Raw genomic sequence first — 21,412 nt, 5'->3', positions numbered from 1 at the left:
TTTTTCAGAATTTTTTTTCAACGACGAAAACAGGCGTGGATTTTTTATAGGATATTATGTCAAGAACCAAATTTTTTCGTTTCAAGGACGGCTAATCCTGAATTTCACAGAATACCTATTTAAGGATCTTTTATCCTGAAACTACTGTATATAATGTTTGCTCCAATGCCACATAAAACCCAACAATAATGAAAAAAAAATGAAATCTATTTAAAATGCAAGCGTTTTAGTTTAAGACAAGAACAAAGGACTAAATAAAAAACGGAATTGTTAAAAGTCACATCAACACATACAGAGAAACAAATATGTGTTAGTGAGCGTGTGTGTTCATCTGTCCCACCAACGGAATACGGTTTCAGTTGAAAAGACTTCAATTGCAAAATTGAAATTCATTTGGAAACCAAAATGAGGGGGGTTTCTCGATCTCGATTCTATTGTCACAAAATGCAATGCAATTGTATAATGATGTAATGAAAATAAAATGAAAAGAAAAAAAGAAAATAGAAGAATAAAAATAAATCAAATATGTTGATTGTGAATTGAAATGTTGCGTATATTTGTAATGGTGGAAGATAATGTAAAAATTGAGTGAAAAAATATTATTATGGAAGTAACAAAAGGATAATGGGAAGTTGTTAGTGTTTTGTTGAAATTTAAAAAGAAAAGATTTTTGATAGAAAATCTAGTTCGGAAATATCCACATTTTTTTTACTCAAAATATCCCTTTTGCTACGAAGTCCCTTTGAAAAAAAATTAAATATTTTTTTTATTTTTTGTGATCCCTCAAAGAAATCTTCGGGACATCATTTCTGTTTGTTCCTTAAAAAATATCCATAATTTTTTAATTTTTGAAAAAGTCAACTTTAATTGGTTTTTGATAAAATGTCTTTTGCAATTACACGTATAATGGCCCTTAAAAAATATCCTTTAAAAATCTAAATTTTGTGGTCCTTTTAAAAGTACACCTAAAATCTACTTTTGGGCTTCAAAAACATCCACCGTTGGTTCTTGAAACATATTCCTTAAAAATTCGACTGTTGATCCTTAAAAAAAATTGGACTTGAAAAATCCACTAATGGTCCTTGAAAAAATATTCTTAAAACCTCTTTCCAACATACACTCAAAAATTCACATTTGAAACTATTCTCCCTGAATTGGGTAATATTCCTCGAAAAATAACCTCACAATGTCTACCCTTGGTCCTTGAAAAGGTATTCGTATAAAATCCATATTTAGTAGTCCAAAGATCCTTGAAAATAAAATTTTAAAAATCCACGTTTTTAATAATTTAAGTTTGACAAATATTCCTAAAAAGTCCTTGAAAACTACCCTCCAGCAATTTATTTTGAATCGTCCACAATTGTTGGTCCTAAAAAAATAGACCGTAAAAGAACAAAGTTTTCTGGTCTTTAAAAAAATACTGCTGGTAAAAAAATCTTAAAAAACTCAACTTCTCTGTTGAAAAATATTCTTTAAAAAATCAATGTTTAAAGGTCTTCGGATTATTATCAAAAAAAAAGTCCAATGAGCCAATGATCCTTGAAAATAAAATTTTAAAAATCCACGTTTTTAAAAATTCAAGTTTGAAAAATATTCCTTGTCCTTGAAACTATCCTCCAACAATTTCTTGAATTGTCCACATTAGTTGGTCCTTGAAAAAGAAATAGTCCTTAAAAGAATCAAGTTTTTGGTCTTTGAAAAAAAAATAATGATTGGAAATTTTTTTTTTTAAAAAAATCAACTCCTCCGTTGGAAAATATTCTTTAAAAATCACTATTTGAAGGTCTTTAGATGGATATAAAATAAATAAAAAAAATTAGGCCTTTGTTAGTCCTTGAAAAAAATATTTTGTAAAAATATTTGTTGGTTTTGTAAAAATCACGCTTTTTTACAAAATATTTTTTTTAAGAACCAACAAAGTCGTGATTTTTTTTTTTTGATATTCATCCAAAGAACGTCAAACATTAATTTTTCAAAGGATATTTTTCAACAGAGGATTTGTGTTGTTAAGAATTTTTTTCAAAGCAGTATTTTTTAAAGACCCAAAAACGTGGTTCGTTTACGGACTATTTTTTTCAAGGATCAATTAAAAATGTTGGAGGATAGTTTTTTAAGGACCAAAATTGGACTTTTTAAGTATATTTTTTTCCAAAAAATAATCTTTAAAAAATCAAAGTTTGTTGGTCATTTCGTCCTTGAAAACATTTTCCTAAAAACATTTAAAATTTGAGATATTTTTTTAAATATTAAAGTTTATTGGTCTGATTGGTCCCTTGGTCGTTAGGTCCTTTTAAAGAAGTCTTGGTTGGTTGATGGAACTTTTGCCGGGTCCTTGGAAAATTTCTTTAAAAAATCCAATTATTTTTTGTTTGAGAGGTCCTTTAAGAAATTTCTTTATTGATCTGTAGGTCCTTTGGACGATAGACCCAGTGAAAAATTATTTGTTGGTCGATAGGACCTTTGAAAATTTCTAAAAAATCCTTTTTTATTTTTGGTTTTCCAGGTCCTTTAACAAAAAATCTCCCCTTTGTTAGTCCTTGCAAAAATATTTTGTTGGTTTTGTATTCGTCCAACGACCGTCAAACAGTGGTTTTTGTTCTACAAAAAATATTCTTTCAAAAATCAAAGTTTATTGGTCCTTTCGTCCTTGAAAAAAATATTCTTTAAAAAATATATATTTTTGTTCTTCAGGTCCTTTGAGAAATTTCTTTGAAAATTCAAGTTTATTGATCTGAAAGTCATTTGGTCGATAGGTCCTTTTAAAGAAATCTTGGGTGGTTAATAGATCTTTTGCCAGGTCCTTGGAAAATTTCTTTAAAAAATCATTTTTTTTTTTTTTTTTGTTTGAGAGGTCCTTTAAGAAATTTCTTTTTTGATGTAAATGTCCTTGGGCAATAGGTCCAGTGAAAAATTATTTGTTGGTCTATAGGACCTTTGAAAATTTCCAGAAACATTTTTTTTTGGTTTTCCAAGTCCTTTAACAAAAAATCTCGCCTTTGTTAGTCCTTGCAAAAATATTTTGAAAAAATATTTGTTGGTTTTGTATTCATCCAACGACCGTTAAACAGTGATTTTGATTCTAGAAAAATATATAAGTTTATTGGTCTTTGTAAATATAATCCTTGACAAGCCAAGTGTATTGGTCCTTTCGTCCTTGAAAAAATATTCTTTAATTTTTTTTTTTTTGGTTGACAGATCCTTTGAGAATGTTTTGTTAAATATCTAAGTTTATTGTTCTGAAAGTCCTTTGGTCGAAAGGTCCTTTTAAAGAAATCTTTGTTCGTTGATAGAACTTTTGACAGGTCCTTGGAAAATTTCTTTAAAAAATCTTTTTTTGTTGAGAGGTCCTTTAAGAAATTTCTTTATTTTAAATAAATCTTTTTTGGTTGGTAGAACTTTTGACAGGTCTTTGGAAAAAATTTTTTAAGAACTCAATTTTTATTGTTTGGGAGGTCCTTTAAGAAATTTCTTTATTGATCTGAAGGTCCTTTGGGCGATAGGTTCAGTGAAAAATTATTTGTTGGACAAAAAAAAACCTTTAAAAATTTCTAAAAAAATCCATTTCTTCTTTTTTGGTTTTCCAGGTCCTTCAACAAAATTCTTAAAAAGTCCAGGTCCTTGAAAATTTAACAGGTCCTTCGAAAATTTCTTAAACAAATCCATGCTCGTTGGTCGATAGGACCTTAAAAAATATAAGTTTATTGGTCCTTGTAAATATAATCCTTAACAAGCCAAGTGTATTTGTTCTTCGTCCTTGAAAAAATATTCTTTAAAAAAATATTTTTTTTGTTTTCCAGGTCCTATAAAAAAATATTTTAAATATCAAATTTATTGGTCTGATAGTCCTTTGGTCGAAACGTCCTTTTAAAGAAATCTTTGTTGGTTCATAGAACTTTTGACAGGTCCTTGGAAAATTTGTTTAAAAAATCAATTATTTTTTTGTTTGAGAGGTCCATTGAAAAATTTCTTTATTGATCTGAAGGTGCTTTGGGCGATAGGTCCAGTGAACAATTATATGTTGATCGATAGGACCTTTGAAAAGTTCTAAAAAAAAACTTTTTTTGGTTTTCCAGGTCCTTTAACGAATTTCTTAAGAGATCCAGGTCCTTGAAAATTTCTCAAAAAAATCCACGCTTTTTGGTCGATAGGATCCTTGACAAGTCCTTTGAATTTTTTTTTTTAAAAATCCCTGCTTGTTGGTCGATAGGGCTTTTGGCAGGTCCTTCAAAAATTTCTTTAAAAAATCCACGCTTTTTGATCAACAGGACTTTGACAGATCATTTAAAATTTTCTTTAAAAAATCCACGCTTTTTAGTCGATAGCGACTTTGAAAGGTCCTTTGAAAATTTCTTTTAAAATTCACGCTCGCTGGCCAATAGACCTTTGACAGGTCTTTTGAAAATTTCTTTAAAAAATTCACGCTTGTTGGCCGATAGGACCTTTAACAGGTCATTTGCAAATTTCTTTAAAAAATCAACGCTTTTCTGTCGATAGGGACTTTTAGAGGTCCTTTGAACATTTCTTTAAAAAATCAACGCTTTTTTAATAGGACCTTCGACAGTTCCTTGGAAAATTTCGTTAAAAAAATTCACGCTCTTTGGTCGATAGGACCTTTAACAGTTCCTTTGAAATTTTCTTAAAAAAATACGCGCTTGTTGGTCACTAGGATCTTTGCAGGTCCTTTCAAAATTTATTTAAAAATCCACGCTTGTTGTTTGAAAATTTCATTAAAAAATCCACGCTTGTTGATCTATAGAACCTTTGACAGGTCCTTTAAAAATTTCTTTAAAAAATCCACGCTTGTTGATCTATAGGACCTTAACAGACCATTTGAAATTTTCTTTAAAAAATCCACGCTCTTTGGTTGATAGCGACTTTGAGAGGTCCTTCGAAAATTTCTTTAAAAAATTCACGCTCGTTGGCCGATAGGACTTTTGACAGGTCCTTTGAAAATTTCTTTAAAAAATCCACGCTTGTTGATCGATAGGACCTTTGACAGTTCCTTTGAAAATTTCTTTAAAAATCCACGCTTGTTGTTTGATAGGACCTTTGACAGTTCCTTTGAAAATTTCTTTTAAAGATGCACGCTTTTTGTTCGATAGGACCTTCGATAGGCCCTTTGAAAATTTATTTAAAAATCTATGCTTGTTTTTTTATAGGACCTTTGACAGGTCCTTTGAAAATTTCTTTAAAAAATCCATGCTTTTTGGTCGATAGGACCATTGACAGGTCCTAGGGAAATTTCTTTAAAAATCCACACTCGTTGGTCGATAGGACCTTTGACAGGTCCTTTGAAGATTTTTTTAAAAATTCCACCCTTGTTTGTCGATAGGACCTTCGACAGGTCCTTTGCATATTTCTTAAAAAAATCCAGGCTCTTTGGTCAATATGACCTTCGAAAGGTCCTTTGAAAATTCATTTAAAAATATGCTCTTGTTTGTCTATAGGACCTTTTACTGATTCTTTGGAGGACCTTACAGATCCCTTTTGTCCTTGAAAAATATTTTTTAAAAATGTTATTCTAGAGGTCCTTTAAAAAAGGATTATTTCTCAGAATTACCTTTGAAACCTATTTTTAAAAAATCTCTTTCAGTGCTGTAATTTTCCTATGAAAAATATTTTATCCTACTCTATTTTCCCCAAATATCCTTGAAAATTTGTTTCTCTTTGTCTTTAAAAAATATTGAAAATTTTCCTTGTAGAAATATAATTCTGGGAATGTCCTTTAGATATTTTTTATTTTAAAAATAATAATAATATTCCTGGTATTGAAACTCATTGAAGTGTTAACAGAGAAAATATTTAATTTTTTGCCAAATGACACAGAGGGGTTAGGGTGATTCAAAATGGCAAAGCTCTGATTGAAAGGTCATGATTTGAGTTTTTTCTTCTTTTTTTCAATATTTTATTTATTTTCCATTATTAATGAACCCAGGATTCTCTGCAAATATAGAAATATATTAAAAAACTCATTTTTATTTTTTCAATTAAATTTTTCCCCATTTTTCATTTGCAATTTCCCCCTTCCCCTCCCAAAAAAAAAAAAAACAGAAATTAATTGCAATTTCCTTACGATTGCAAGTTCGGGTAGCGATGTGGAAGAAAATAACTGAAAATAACTGTTGCGAACTGATTTTCACATTTCAATTTGCGAGTCAGTCGTGGTGTTGTTGTGCCCCAACAACAACACTCAAGCAGATTTTACTCTCTTAGAATGGGTAAACGTTTTGTGCTATTTTCTTGGAGAGAGAGAAAAAGAAAAAGTCGAAAGAAAAAAATCAAGAGAGAAAGAAAACAACAACTGCCCAAGCAACCAACTATCACTGGTAATTAGCCAATTAGTAGCTGGTGGGTAATTGCAGAATGGCTGCTGATTATTAACCTCTGCAGAAATTCTTGCTCGGCAATTGCTGCCAAAATACCGGGCATTATGTTTACGCAACGCCCACGAAATGCAAACCTCATGGACGTGAAGAAAACAAAACAAGACATTAGTAATTTTGGACCTCCCCTTAACTGGAGGAAAATGAGAAAATTGTTTTGAAAGGAAAAAAAAAACAAGAGAACTTCATTAGAAAACCCAGGAAAAATCAAGAATCAGTTGCAAAAAAATTCTGCCATTGTTTTAAATCGGAGAAAAAACACGAATTGCACCTGCAATTGACCTCTGCCCAACAATGAGCAGAATTTGGCTGCATTTAAGTACAGATCGTCAAAGGGAAATTAGCTGGCAGAAACAATGGCCAGAAATTGGTCCAATTTTTCCTGAACAAAAAAAAAATTAAAAGCTGAGAAAAATGAATTCAAGCAATTTTTTTAATTTATCTTTAAATGACCGAATTTTTCTCAAGCAAAAATAAAACGAATAAGAAGCAGTAAATTCGGCCGGGCCGAACTTTAAATACTTCCACCGTTTGGAACGAATTTGGAAATTTTCAAACAAAAAAAAAAAAAATAAATAAATAAAAAAATTAAAAAATAAAATCCCTTAAAAATTCTGTTAAAATCATAAAATGACCGAATACAGCCGTTATATTGGGGTCCATACAACGACGTGGACCTGCATATAGAACTTTTGTCATCAAGCCATTACAATATTCAAATACGAAACTTGAAAACAAGAATTCGGTGAATGCATAACGTAGCTAAAATCACCAAAATACCGAATATAGGGAGGTACTGTTATACGAAGACCTGGACCTGCATAGACAAATTTTTGTCACAGGCTGTAGGACCTATTAGGAACTCCAAACACGAAATTTCAAATAACTTTGCGGAATATTGTACGTAAAATCATCAAAATACCGAATATTCGGAGGCACTGATATATGAGACCTGTACGAAGAACTGGACCTGCACAGACAATTTTCTGCCTTAGGCTGCAGTATCCATTACAAACTTCAAATACCAAATTTGAAACAATTCCAATGAATATTGTACCTTAAATCACCAAAATACCGAATATCGGGAGGTACTGATATATGGGGCCTGTACGAATACCTGTACCAGCTTAGACAATTTTATGTCATAGGCTGTAGCACCCATTAGGAACTCTAAATACGAAATTTGGAACATCTCCGGTGAATAATATCCTTGAAATCGTCAAAATACCGAATATTGAGAGGTACTGATATATATGGGGTCTGTACGAAGACCTGGACCTGCACAGACAATTTTCTGCCTTAGGCTGCAGTATTCATTACGAACTTCAAATACCAAATTTGAAACAATTCCAAGTAATAACATCGCTAAAATCATCAAAATACCGAATATCGGGAGGTACTGATATATAGGGCCTGTACGAAGACCTGGACCAAAATATATAATTTTTTATCATAGGCTGTGGTATTCACTACGAACTTTAAATACCAAATTTGAAACAATTCCTATGAATAATGTCCCTAAAATCATAAAAATATCGAATATCGAGGGATGCCGTTGTATGAGGGCCATACGAAGACGTGGACCTGTGTCATACATTACGAATTTCAAATAACAAATTTGAAACATTTTTGGTGAATAATGTCGCTAAAATCATCAAAATACCGAATATCGGAAGGTATTGTTATATGGGGGCTATATGAAGACGAATAACTTTTTTTTTCTGGAAAATTCTCAGCCAAATGCTGTCAGACGATTGGCTTAGAAATGACAGCAGTCAGAAGTTGGTTGCTGTTTTTTTTTCATCTCACCCTGTATATTTGAAACGAACGTGATGCCTTAAAATGTATATTTCATAATTTTGAAATCGTTTTTCATGTGTATAACAGTTTATGAAACTGTTATACAATATCAAATTTTCAAAAAAATGTGTGTTAAACCCTTAACAAGAGAATTTGGTGTGGTTTGGCCTATTTTTTCAAATGTATAACAGTTTGACATAACTGTTATACTTGAGAAAAATTGAATAAAATTTGTAAAAACACAAATGTGAACTATTTTTAAAACATATCCTACTAATTTCATTCTGTATAACAGTTTGAATTTATTGTTATAATGCGGAACAAGTTGTTAAGCAGCATCAAATTTTCAAAAAAAAAAAGAAAATTAGGTGTGATTTTGCTCATTTTTATGATGTATAACAGTTTGACAAAATTGTATGAAATGTGTAGAAAACAGGTTTTGGGTTATTTTAAACACGTAGACTACTAATTTCAATTAACAATATAATAAGCTGTCACTGGAACAATTTTAACAGCTGTCGGACGAGTGGCTTAGAAATGGCAACAGTCTGAAGGTGGTTGCAGATTTTACATCTCAGCCTGTATATATACTTTGTTATGTCTAAAAGAATTATTATTTCGATGAGTTGCAAAGGGAATGTCGAACTTAATATACCCTCCTCCTGCTATATATGGTGGAGGGTATAGTTATAAAAGCAGAACAAATTACTTCATGGCCTTTTTGAGATGATTTTTTGTAAGAGATGTATTCAAACTGGGATTTTGAAACTTTGGAATTTCTGGTTAAATTTTAATTTTTTTTTATTTTTTTTTTATTTATTTATTATTATTATTATTATTATTATTATTATTATTATTATTATTATTATAATTATTATTATTATTATTATTATTATTATTATTATTATTATTATTATTATTATTATTATTATTATTATTATTATTATTATTATTATTATTATTATTATTATTATTATTATTATTATTATTATTATTATTATTATTATTATTATTATTATTATTATTATTATTATTATTATTATTATTATTATTATTATTATTATTATTATTATTATTATTTTTTTTTTTTTTTTTTTGAATGGTTGGCCTAATTTTCATAATTTAGTAATATTTGTTTTTGTTTTGGAAAAATATTTAAAAAGTATTTTTTTTTTTTTTTTTTTTTTGAATAAATGGAAAAAATTGGAATTAATAATTTCATTTATTTATTTATTTATTTATTTGTTTATTTATTCATTTTTTTTTTATTAATTTATTTATTTACTTATAATTTAGTAATATTTTTTTCTTTTGGAAAAAAAAATGGAAAATTTGGAATTAATATTTTTTAATTTTTTTTTTATTTTTATTTATTAATTTATTTTTAATTGTATTTATTTATTTATTTATAATTTAGTAATTTTTTTGGAAAAAATGGAAAAAAAATGGAATTAATATTTTTTTTTGATTCTTTATTTATTTATTTACTTACAACTTAGTAATATATTTTTTTTTCTGAAAAAATTGGAATTATTTTTTATTTTATTTATTTTTATTTTTTTTTTTTAATTTATTTATTTACTTACTACTTTACTTATTAATATTTGTTTTGTTTGTTGGAAAAAATGGAAAAAAATTGGAGTTAATAATTTTTTATATATTTTTTTTATTTATTTATTTTTTTTTTTTTTTTGAGAAAATGGAAAAATTGGAATTAAACTTTTCTAATTTATTTTTTATTTCATTTATTTATTAATTAATTTATAATTTAGTAATATTTTTTTTTTTTTGAAAAAAAATAAAAAAAATTGGAATTAATATTTTTTTTATTTTTATTTATTTATTTTTTTTTTTTGAGAAAATGGAAAAATTGTAATAATTTTTTTTTTAATTTATTTATTTTTTTTTTATTTATTTTTTTATTTATTTAGTTACTGATAATTTAGTAATAGTTTTTTTTTTTTTTGGAAAAACTCTAAAAATTTGGAATTAACAATTTTATTTTTTTTAATTTATTTTTTTATATTTTTTTATTTATTTATTATTATTATTATTATTATTATTATTATTATTATTATTATTATTATTATTATTATTATTATTATTATTATTATTATTATTCATTTTATTATTTATTTTTTTTTTTTTTTTTGAGAGAGAGAAATATCATCCTCATATTGTCGCATTTGGCTTTCTTAAAAGTCTTTTTACAAAATTCTTGCTACATTTTTTATTTTATTTATTTATTTATTTATTCATTTTTTTTTTTTTTTTTTGAATAGCTGGCCTAATTTCATAATTTAGTATTTTTTTATTTTATTTTTTTTTTTTTTTTTGGAAAATATTGGAATTATTTTTTTAATTTTTTTAATTTTTATTTATTTATTTTTATTTATTTATATATTTATAATTTAGTAATATTTGTTTTATTTTTTAGAAAAAATGCACAAATTGGGATTAAAAATTTTATTTTTTTAATTTATTTTTTTTTTATTTATTTATTATTATTATTATTATTTTTTTATTTTTATTTTTTTTTTTTTTTGAGAGAGAGAAATTTCATCCTCATATTGTTGCATTTGGCTTTCTTACAAATCTTTTTACAAAATTCTTGCTGCATTTTTTATTTTATTTATTAATTTATTTATTTATTTTTTTTTTTTTGAATGGCTGGCCTAATTTGATAATTTAGTAATATTTTTTTTCGGAAAAAATGGAAAAGTTGGAATTAATACTTTTATTATTTTTTTTTTATTTTTTTATTTTTATTTCTCTATTTATTTATTTATTTATTTATTTTTTTTTTTTTTTTGAGTGAGAAATATCACATTCATATTTTCCTATTAGCCTTTCTTAAAAATTCTCTTTACAAAATTCATGCTCCATCATTCTTGGTCGTAAAAAAACGAATTTCTTTCGCAACATTTATTTCCATAATTCTTTGAAATCTTTATTCAGCTGTGTTCCAGCATTACCGGCTGCTACTTTGGCCAAAGAAAATAATTCTCATTTTTTTCCACGCTTTTCTTTAATTTGAAGGCAGAAGGAGCGAAGAAGAAAAGAATAGCAAAACTATAAACCATTCAACTGCATTAAGTTTTGTATTTTTCCACTTCGTCGTTTGTTGTTGCTCTGATTTCTGTTCGGAAACTTCATTACCATAATTTTACAACTGCATTTTATTTTTTTCTTTGTGAAAAATTTATTGTTAAAAGTTTTGAAATTCGTTTTTAAATTTCACTTGTGTAGCAGATGTTTGGCATGGGATGAAGTTTCTTTTTTTTGGGGGTGGTGTGTTGCATGTTGTATTGTTAAGAAAAGAGATTTTCTTTCAATATGGGAGAAGGGAAGGGAAAATGTTGGAATATTGACATTTATGGCATGGAATGGGCCTTAGAATTAAGGACCCATTTTGGATAGAGCCTTGAACAGAGATTTTTAGGGAAAATATCTTAAATTTTTTCCGACGCAATAATTTTAAATCAGTTTGAGAAACTTCCGAAAAAAATGTTGTTCCCCTGATCCATAGGGCCCACTTTTAAAATTATTAGAAATTTTTACTAATTTTTTTTATTTATCTTTCCAGGTCTCCTTTTTCTCCACCAGTCCTGAGCTGAGCAACAAACAGCGTTTTGAATATTTCTCAAGGACCATACCTTCGGATCATTATCAAGTGAAGGCCATGGTGGAAATTGTCAAGCGGCTGGGATGGAGCTATGTTTCCATAATCTATGAGGAGAGTAACTATGGAATAAAGGTAAGTGGAATAAAAGTAAAGGGTTTATAAAATATTTTTTGGAAGGACTAAGAGTGATTTGAATATTTAAAGGCTATTCCTTCAATAATCAAATGCGAATTTTGTAAGAGAATATTTTTCAAGGATTAAATGGCAGCTTTTTAAGGGTCTATTCATGAAAAAAGGATCTATTCATGCACAAAAAAGACCAAAGTACCCATGCTTATTAAAGGTCCTTGAAAAAAAATTATTTAAAAAATCCAAATTTATAGAAGTCCTTCAAAAACCTATTTTTAAAATCCACGTTAATGGAATATCTTTGAAAAAAATATTTTAAAAATCAACTTTTATGGAATATCCTTGAACAAAAATTATTTTAAAAATCAACGCTTATGCAATATCCTTGAAAAAAATATTTAAAAAATCCACGTTTATAGATTATCCTTGAAAAAAATATTTAAAAAATCCACGTTTATAGATTATCCTTGAAAAAATTATTTTAAAAATCCACGTTTATGGAATGTCCTTGAAAAAACTATTTTAAAAATCAACGTTTTTGGAATATCCTTGAAAAAAATTATTTTAGAAATCCAAATTTATAGAAGGTTCTTGAAAAAATGATATTAAAAATCCACATTTATCAAAGGTCTTTGAAAAAATTATTTTAAAAATCCACATTTATAGAAGGTTCTTGAAAAACTATTTAAAAAATCCACGCTCATTAAAAGTTCTTGAAAAAATTATATTAAAATTCTACGCTTATTAAATGTACTTAAATAAATTATTTTAAAAATCACGGTCCAAATGAACTTCCTTGAAAAAATTATTTTAAAAATCCTTGGTCCGAATTAAGGTCCTTGAAAAAATTATTTTAAAAAGCCACGCTTTAAAAATGTCCTTGAAAAAATTATTTTAAAAATTCACATTTTTAGAAGGTCCTGGAAAAAAAATATTTTAAAAATCCACGCGTATGAAAGGTCCTAAAAATTATTTTATAAATCCATGCTTATTAAAGGTCCTTAAAAAAATGTATTTAAAAAATCCACGCTTATTAAAGGTCCTTGAAGAAAATATTTTAAAATTCTACGATTATTAAAGGTCCTTAAAAAAATATATTTTAAAAATCCACGCTTATTAAAGGTCCTTGAAGAAAATATTTTAAAATTCTACGATTATTAAAGATCCTTAAGAAAATGTATTTTAAAAATCCATGCTTATTAAAGGTCCTTGAAGAAAATATTTTAAAATTCTACGATTGTTAAAGGTCCTTAAAAAATATATTTTTAAAATCCACGCTTATTAAAGGTCCTTGGAAAAATTATTTAAAAAATCCACGCTTATTAAAGGTCATTGAAACAATTATTTTAAAAATCCACGCTTATTAAAGGTCCTTGGAAAAATTATTTAAAAAATCCACGCTTATTAAAGGTCATTGAAACAATTATTTTAAAAATCCACGCATACGAAAGGTCCTTGGAAAAATTATTTTAAAAATCCACGCTTATTAAAGGTGTTTGAAAAAATTATTTTTAAAAACCACGCTTATTAAAGATCCTTGAAAAAATTATTTTAAAATTCTACGATTATTAAAGGTCCTTAAAAAATATATTTAAATAATCCACGCTTATTAAAGGTCCTTGGAAAAATTATTTTAAAAATCCACGCTTATTAAGAGATCTTGAAAAAATATTTTACAAATCCACGCTTATTAAGAGAACGTGAAACAATATTTTAAAAATCCACCTTTATTAAGAGAACTTGTTTCAAATTTCGTATTTGAAGTTCGTAATGTTTACCACAGCCTATGACAAACAAATATGTAGATTCACGTTTTTCATATATATCCCCCATGAAACGGTCCATACCGCATGCATCGGAATTGTTTTGGCATTTGAAGTTCGTAATGGGTGCTACAGACTATGACAAAAAAATTCGTTATCAGGTCCGCGTCTCTCCATATAACAGTTTTCATTTAAGTGGTGGTGGTTTCCGGAAGTTTTTGGAAATTTTCAAGTTCCTCCCAAATGGTGAAGTGAAGTGCCCGGCCGAACTTAGCAGCATTTTTGCTTGTTTAAGAATTAAAAAACGTGGATTTTATGAAAGATATATTTTCATGATTCGAAGGATATTTTTCAAGGATTACGATGTAGATTTTATGAAGGATATTCATTGACGGACTGGAATCAGGAAGGATATTTGGATCAAGGATTGAGACGTGGATTTTAGAAAGGATATTTTTTCAGGGACTAAAATCTGGATTTTATGAAGGATAATTGGTTCAAGGACTGAAATATGGATTTTGTGGAGAATATTCATATTAAAGAACTGGATAAAATTAAAGACATGTGGTTTAAGGATTAAGACGTGGATATTAGAAAGGATATTTTTCAAGGGCTAAAACACCAACAATTGTGGAATTTATGGAGAAGAATATTTCAAGTAACCAACGAACAAACAATGGGTTTATGAATTATATTTCCAATGTCAAAAAATGTGAATTTTTTCAGGACCACTAACGTGGATTTTTTTTAATAATATATTTTTAAGGACCTTCATAAAATAAGTGGATTATTCGAAAGAACCTATTTTTAAGGACCGCAAAGGGTGTATATTTTTAATGTACCTCAGGATGGCTTTTAATGGAATGCTTTCAAGGCCCATTAGACAACCAAAGTAAAATATTATAAAGGATATTTTTCGAGGACCTTCAGACCATTCAACATAGACTAGCTCAGCAATAATTTTTAGTACCCTGAGTCCTTCTATAGAGGATTTTTTCAAGAATAATATTTCAAGGATCAATCGAGGATTTTTGTATGGATTTTAGTAGAAGGACTAATGATGGGTATTGGAAGAATTTTTTGAGTGACTTTTCGTTGAGTTCCCAGGACTAATCGGGGATTTTTTTGGGATTGCATTTTAAAGGCTAACCCTGGAAATTTAAAATAAGGTTCTCTATTTCTGGGACCAATCGTGGATCTTTTAAGGATTAACTGCTGACTTTGTGAGGATTTCATATCAAAGTTGAATTGGCGATTTTTAGAAATTTTTTCCAAAGACTAATCATAAATGTTTTAAGGATCATAAAAAAATTTTAATAGATTTTTCACGGGTCGATTTTTTTAGAATTTTTTTAAAATTTTTTTTTTAAGAATTTTTTAAGAATTTTTCAAAAAATTTTTTTAAGAATTTTTTTTTTGATTTTTTTAAAGAATTTTTTTAAGAATTTTTTTCTAAGGACCTTCGGTGATGTTTTAAAACAATATTTCAAAGATCAATCAAGGAGTTTTTTCTAGGAATTTTATTTCGAGGATAAATTGTATATTTTTTAAAAGATGTTATTTAGAAACAATTGCGAATTTATAAAAAGTTTATTTAAAGGACTTAGCGTGGATTATCGATGGCGAAGTCATTAATATATTATTTTAAGGATTTTATTTTAAAGTTTAATCGTGCGGGATCTTGTCGCAGATCAGTCGTTGATTTTTGTAAGGACAAATCGACTTTTGTTGTTTAAGCTCTCAGGACCTCTAATAAGCGTAGATTTCTAAAATTAATTTTTCAAGTACCTTTAAAAAGCGTGGATTTTTGAAATAATTTTTCCAGGACCTCTAATAAGCGTAGATTTTTAAAAAAATAATAATAATTTTTTCAAGGGCCTTTAGTAAGCCCGGATTTTTAAAATATTTTTTTCAAAGATCTTCACAAATAAAAATATTTTTTTTTTCAAGGACCTTTAAAAAGTGTTGATTTTTAAAATAATTTTTTCAAGGAAGATTTTTTCAAGCGTCGATTTTTAAATAATTTTTTCAAGGACCTTTAATAACCGTGGACTTTTAAAATAATTTTTTCAAGGACCTTTAACAAGCATAAATTTTTAAAATAATTTTTACAAGGACCTTAAATAAGCGTAGATTTTTAAAATAATTTTTTCAAGGACCTTTGATAACCGTGGACTGTTAAAATAATTCTTTCAAGGACCTTTAACAAGCATGGATTTTTAAAATAATTTTTTCAAGGACCATTGACAAGCGTGGATTTTTAAAATTATTTTTTCAAGGACCTTGTATAAATCTGGATTTTTAATATATTTTTGACAGGGGCCTTAAATAAGGAGTTTTTTATGAATTTTATTTCGACGATAAATTGTAGATTTTTAAAAGACTTTATTTTGAACCAATTGCGAATTTTTGAAAAAGTTTATTTGAAGGACTAATCGTGGATTACCAATGGAGAAGTCATTAAGGTTTTCAGGATTTTATTTTAAAATTTAATCATGCGGGATCTTATTGAAGACCAGTCGTTGATTTTTGTAAGGTCAAATCGACTTTTGTTGTTTAAGCTCCGATAGTGGATTTTTTCAAATAAAGACATTTAAAGGATTTTATTTCAAGGACCGACTGTTGACTTTTTAATGAATATTTTTTTTAAGAATTAAAAAAAAAATCAAGGGTCGATTTTAGATTTTATAAGGATTTTTGAAGGACCCCTTTAAGATTTTTAAGGATTTTTCTTAACCAAAATTTTTTATAGGATTTTGTAAGATTTCTTCCAAAGAGGATATTTTTCTCAACAATTTTTTCCGAAATCGTCGAAAGGGCGATATTTAAAAAATTGTATTTCAAGGCCATTAAAAATCAATTCCCACAAATTAAAATATCTCGAATTCGAACTCTATTTACAATTCTCGCTTTTTTTTGTTAATTTCTCATCCTTTCACAGGCATTCGAAGAATTGGAAGAGCTGTTGGCACGCCACAACATCTGTATCGCTGTCAAGGAGAAGCTGGTTAAGGACTCTGGTGTGGCCGATGAAACTGCCTACAACAATATTGTGCTGAAACTGTTGACCAAACCGCGGGCACGTGGTGAGTAAATCGTTGCAAGTTTATTTAAAATGTACAGCAGACCAACTTGAAATCAATTCGCTTACATGTACAGGCACTCACACACACACACACATATGCTCTTACACTCTCTCAGAGGCAGCTTAAGGGTAATGGAATTTTTTTCTGGAGTATAAATTAGTGAAGAAATGTTAAAGGTGTTCTGAAAAAAAAAAAATTAACAAAAAAAATATAATAATAATGTTGCACATTATTATAAAATTTATTACTTTCCAAATCTCTTTTGAACTCGTAAATACATGGCACACATGTGTGGGAGGGAAACATAATCATGTCGAAAAAAAAAATCGAAAAAATCCCATACACCTTGTAACCCCTCGACTACACAAATAAAAAACAGGGTACAATTTTACACATTATACACATACACACATATGCAGATGTGTGTGTGTGTGTGTGTATGTTGGTGGCTGTGTATGTGTGCGTTCATAAATAAAAAATTACTTGTATTTTATTAACATCTGCATTTAACAAGTCGTGCGTTAACATCAACACTTCCCCAGCCAAAGCTGAAAGGTGGTGCTCCAGGCTACCTCCCGGGTTAAGCTATTTTTTCTGCAGTTACATGGCGAAAAATGCAATCTGAGAGTTATGAAAATAACATGTAGTTGCATAAAAAAAAACAAACAAAAACTACTACATAACAAACTTTACTTGGCATGGGAAAAAACTTAACAAAATTGCAACACAGGATTGGGTAGCATAACTACCCAAAATATTAAGGATTTTATTTAAAGGGTGCAGGATCAAACAAGTGAGGGACTTTTAATAGGCGTGGATTTTTAAAATAATTTTTTCTAGGACCTTTAACAAGCGTGGATTTTTAAAATAATTTTTTCAAGGACCTTTAATAAGCGTGGATTTTTAAAATAATTTTTTCAAGGATATTCCATAAACGTGGATTTTTAAAATAATTTTTTCAAGGATATTCCATAAACGTGGATTTTTAAAATAAATTTTTCAAGGACCTTTAATAAGCGTGGATTTTTAAAATAATTTTTTCAAGGACCTTAAATAAGCGTGGATTTTAAAAATAATTTTTTCAAGGACATTTAATAAGCTTGGATTTTTAAAATAAATTTTTTAAGGACTTTTCATAGGCGTGGATTTTTAAAATAAATTTTTTAAGGACCTTTAATGAGCGTGGATTTTTAAAATAATTTTTTTCAAGGACATTTAATAAGCGTGGATTTTTAAAATAATTTTTTCAAGGATCTTAAATAAGCGTGAATTTTTAAAATATTTTTTTCAAGGACCTTATATAGGCGTGGATTTTTAAAATAATTTTTTTCAAGGAGCTTTAATAAGCCGGGATTATTAAAATAATTTTTTTTTTAATGACCTTTAATAAGCCAGGATTTTAAACATAATTTTTTAAAGACCTTTTATAAGCGTGGATTTTTAAAATATTTTTTTCAAGGACCTTTAATAAGCGTGGATTTTTAAAGTAATTTTTTCAAGGACCTTTAATAAGCGTATATATTAAAAATAATTTTTTTCAAGGACCTTTAATAAGATTGGATTTTTTAAATAATTTTTTTTCAAGGACCTTTAAAAAGCGTGGGTTTTTAAAATAATTTTCTCAAGGACCTTTAACAAGCGTGGATTTTCAAAATAATTTTCTCAAGGACCTTTAACAAGCGTGGATTTTCAAAATAATTTTTTCAAGGACCTTTAACAAGCGTGGATTTTTAAAAAAAAATTTTCAAGGACCTTCTATGAATGTGGATTTTTAGAATAATTTTTTCAAACACCTTAAATAAGCGTGGATTTTTAAAATAATTTTTTCAAACACCTTAAATAAGCGTGGATTCTTAAAATAATTTTTTCAAGGACCTATAATAAGCGTGGATTTTTAAAATAATTTTTTCAAGGACCTATAATAAGCGTGGATTTTTAAAATAAATTTTTAAAGGACCTCTAATTAGCGTGGATTTTTAAAATAATTTTTTCAAGGACCTTTAACAAGCGTGGATTTTTAAAATATTTTTTTCAAGGACCTCTATCTAATAAAATAATTTTTTAAGAACTATAATAAGTTGGGATTTTTAAAATAATTTTTTCAAGGACCTTTAACAAGCGTTGATTTTAAAAATAATTTTTAATAGAACAGTATTTGGCTTGCTTGTTTGGATATTCCATAAACGTCGATTTTTAAAATAATTTTTTTCAAGGATATTCCATAAACGTCGATTTTTAAAATAATTTTTTCAAGGTCCTTTCATAAGCGTGGATTCTTAAAATAATTTGTTCAAGGATATTCCATTAACGTGGATTTTTAAAATAATTTTTTCAAGGATATTCCATTAACGTGGATTTTTAAAATAATTTTTTCATGGATATTCTATTAACGTGGATTTTTAAAATAATTTTTTCAAGGGCCTTTAGTAAGCCCGGATTTTTAAAATAATTTTTTCAAAGACCTATAATAAGCGTGGATTTTTAAAATAATTTTTTGAAAAACCCTTAATAAGCGGGGATTTTTAAAATTATTTTTTCAAGGACTTCTTATAAGCGTGGATTTTAAAAATAATTTTTTCCAATGACCTTTAATAAACGTGGATTTTTAAATTAATTTTTTCCAAGGAACTTTAATAAGCGTGGATTTTTAAAATAATTTTTTCCAAGGACCTTTAATAAGTAAGGATTTTTAAAATAATTTTTTCAAGGACCCCTAATAAGCGTAGACTTTTAAAATAATTTTTTTCAAAAACCTTTAATAAGTGAGGATTTTTAAAATAATTTTTTCAAGGACCTATAATAAGCGTGGGTTTTTAAAATAATTTTTTCAAGGACTTTGAATAGGCGTGGATTTTTAAAATAATTTTTTCAAGGACCTATAATAAGCGTGGGTTTTTAAAATAATTTTTTCAAGGACCTATAATAAGCGTGGGTTTTTAAAATAATTTTTTCAAGGACCTTAATTTGGACCGTGGATTTTTAAAATAATTTTTTCAAGGATCTTTTTGAGGAGAGGATTTTTAAAATAATTTTTTCAAGGACTTCTTAATAAGCATAGGTTTTAAAAATAATTTTTTCAAGGACTTCTTAATAAGCATAGGTTTTAAAAATAATCTTTTCAAGGACATTCTATAAATTTGGATTTTTAAAATAATTTTTTCAAGGACCTTCTGTAATTTTGGATTTTTAAAATAATTTTTTCAAAGACCTTTAATAAGCACGGATTTTTAAAATAATTTTTTCAAGGACCTTTAATAAGCGTGGATTTAAAAAAAAAAAATTTCAATCACCTTCTGTATTTTTGGATTTTTAAATAATTTTTTCAAGGACCTTTAATAAGCACGGATTTTTAAAATAAATTTTTCAAGGACCTTTAATAAGCGTGGATTTTTTAAAAAGGACCTTCTGTAATTTTGGATTTTTAAAATACTTTTTTCAAGGACCACATCACACACAAGTAACGTTTTTTTTATTTCTTACGAAATCTATTTTAAGATAACTTTTATTTTTCTTTTTTGAATTGAAAAATAAAATCCAGGCATATTCGGCCTACCATTCTTCTCCGACCAGTCAAAGTCTATTAATCATGCCCATTCAATATGTTTTTCAAAAATGATACAACGAAATCCCACTTTTTATTCATCCACGTTTATCTTTTCAACATGACAGGATTTTTTGGGGTTTCGAAAATTCATGGTGACATGTGTGCGTGCGTCTGTGTGTAGGAAAATCACTGCCCTGTCGTCGGTCACATTCAAATGAGTTCTCAGTGACAAAATGACATAATCCAAGGAAACACGTTAAAGTTGCCAGCCAGCAACGGTACGTTTTCATTTTGATTTTGATTTTCGTTTTCAATTCAATTGGTATTGATTTCAGACATTGTAAACCACTTTTTTTTTGGTGGTGGTTATTGTTGTTGTTGCTGTTGTTGAATATCCTTTCAACACGCCTTTCATTTTCAATATTCGACGTGAAGTTCATTTGTAAACTGTCACCATTGCTGTCAAGCATCAGGACACACACACCCATGCACCCATGTACATGGCGGAAAGTGAACAAGTTTCTTTTTCGCAGTGTGTGTGCGTGGCAAGGAAACGAAAAACGTTCAAAGGATTTCATACAAAGTCACATTGTAAGGATTATAACAATGCACAACGACGACGATGACGACGAAAAGTTGAACAGCCAATATGTGTGACATTTTACAATTTTGTTTCTTTTGATTTGCCAAAGTTTTGTTCCGAAATCTCTTTCTTATTTTTTGTGGTTGGTTTGATATAAATTGATGGATAAAAGGCAGAAATTTAAAAGGATTTTTATTTATTTGTAAAGGATGTGATAGGTTAGAGCTGGCTTTTTATGGCTTCAATGAAAGAGAAAAAAATTGGCGAATTTTTGGCTAAATGAACAACTTTTAATCTTTTGTTAAAGGAACAAGACCACGGGGTTAGGAAGGATCAAAAGGGATTTAAGGACAAACGTAAATTAAAAAAAGTTTTCAAAAGCAACAATACATAAGAGGATTAAACCCGACTGCTTGGCAACAATAAAAATCCAGGATCTCTAAATATATTTTTTTAATAATTTTTTTTTTAAGGACGCTTAATAACCGAGAATTTTGTA

At 27.7% G+C, this 21,412-nt stretch overlaps 1 protein-coding gene across 1 annotated transcript in view; it reads left to right on the top strand.

Moving 5' to 3' along the window:
- Positions 1-21,412, top strand: part of LOC101895209 (metabotropic glutamate receptor 2) — a 96,036-nt gene that overhangs the window by 22,294 nt on the left and 52,330 nt on the right. Inside the window, exons 3-4 of the mRNA XM_020037518.2 lie at positions 11,770-11,940; positions 16,642-16,786. Coding sequence (XP_019893077.2) covers positions 11,770-11,940; positions 16,642-16,786 — 316 coding nt within the window. The remainder of the gene's footprint in view (positions 1-11,769; positions 11,941-16,641; positions 16,787-21,412) is intronic.

This window comes from Musca domestica, unplaced genomic scaffold (assembly GCF_030504385.1).
Source record: "Musca domestica strain aabys unplaced genomic scaffold, Musca_domestica.polishedcontigs.V.1.1 25, whole genome shotgun sequence".
Classification (NCBI taxonomy): Eukaryota; Metazoa; Arthropoda; class Insecta; order Diptera; family Muscidae; genus Musca; species Musca domestica.
This window is presented reverse-complemented; position numbering and strand designations above follow the sequence as displayed.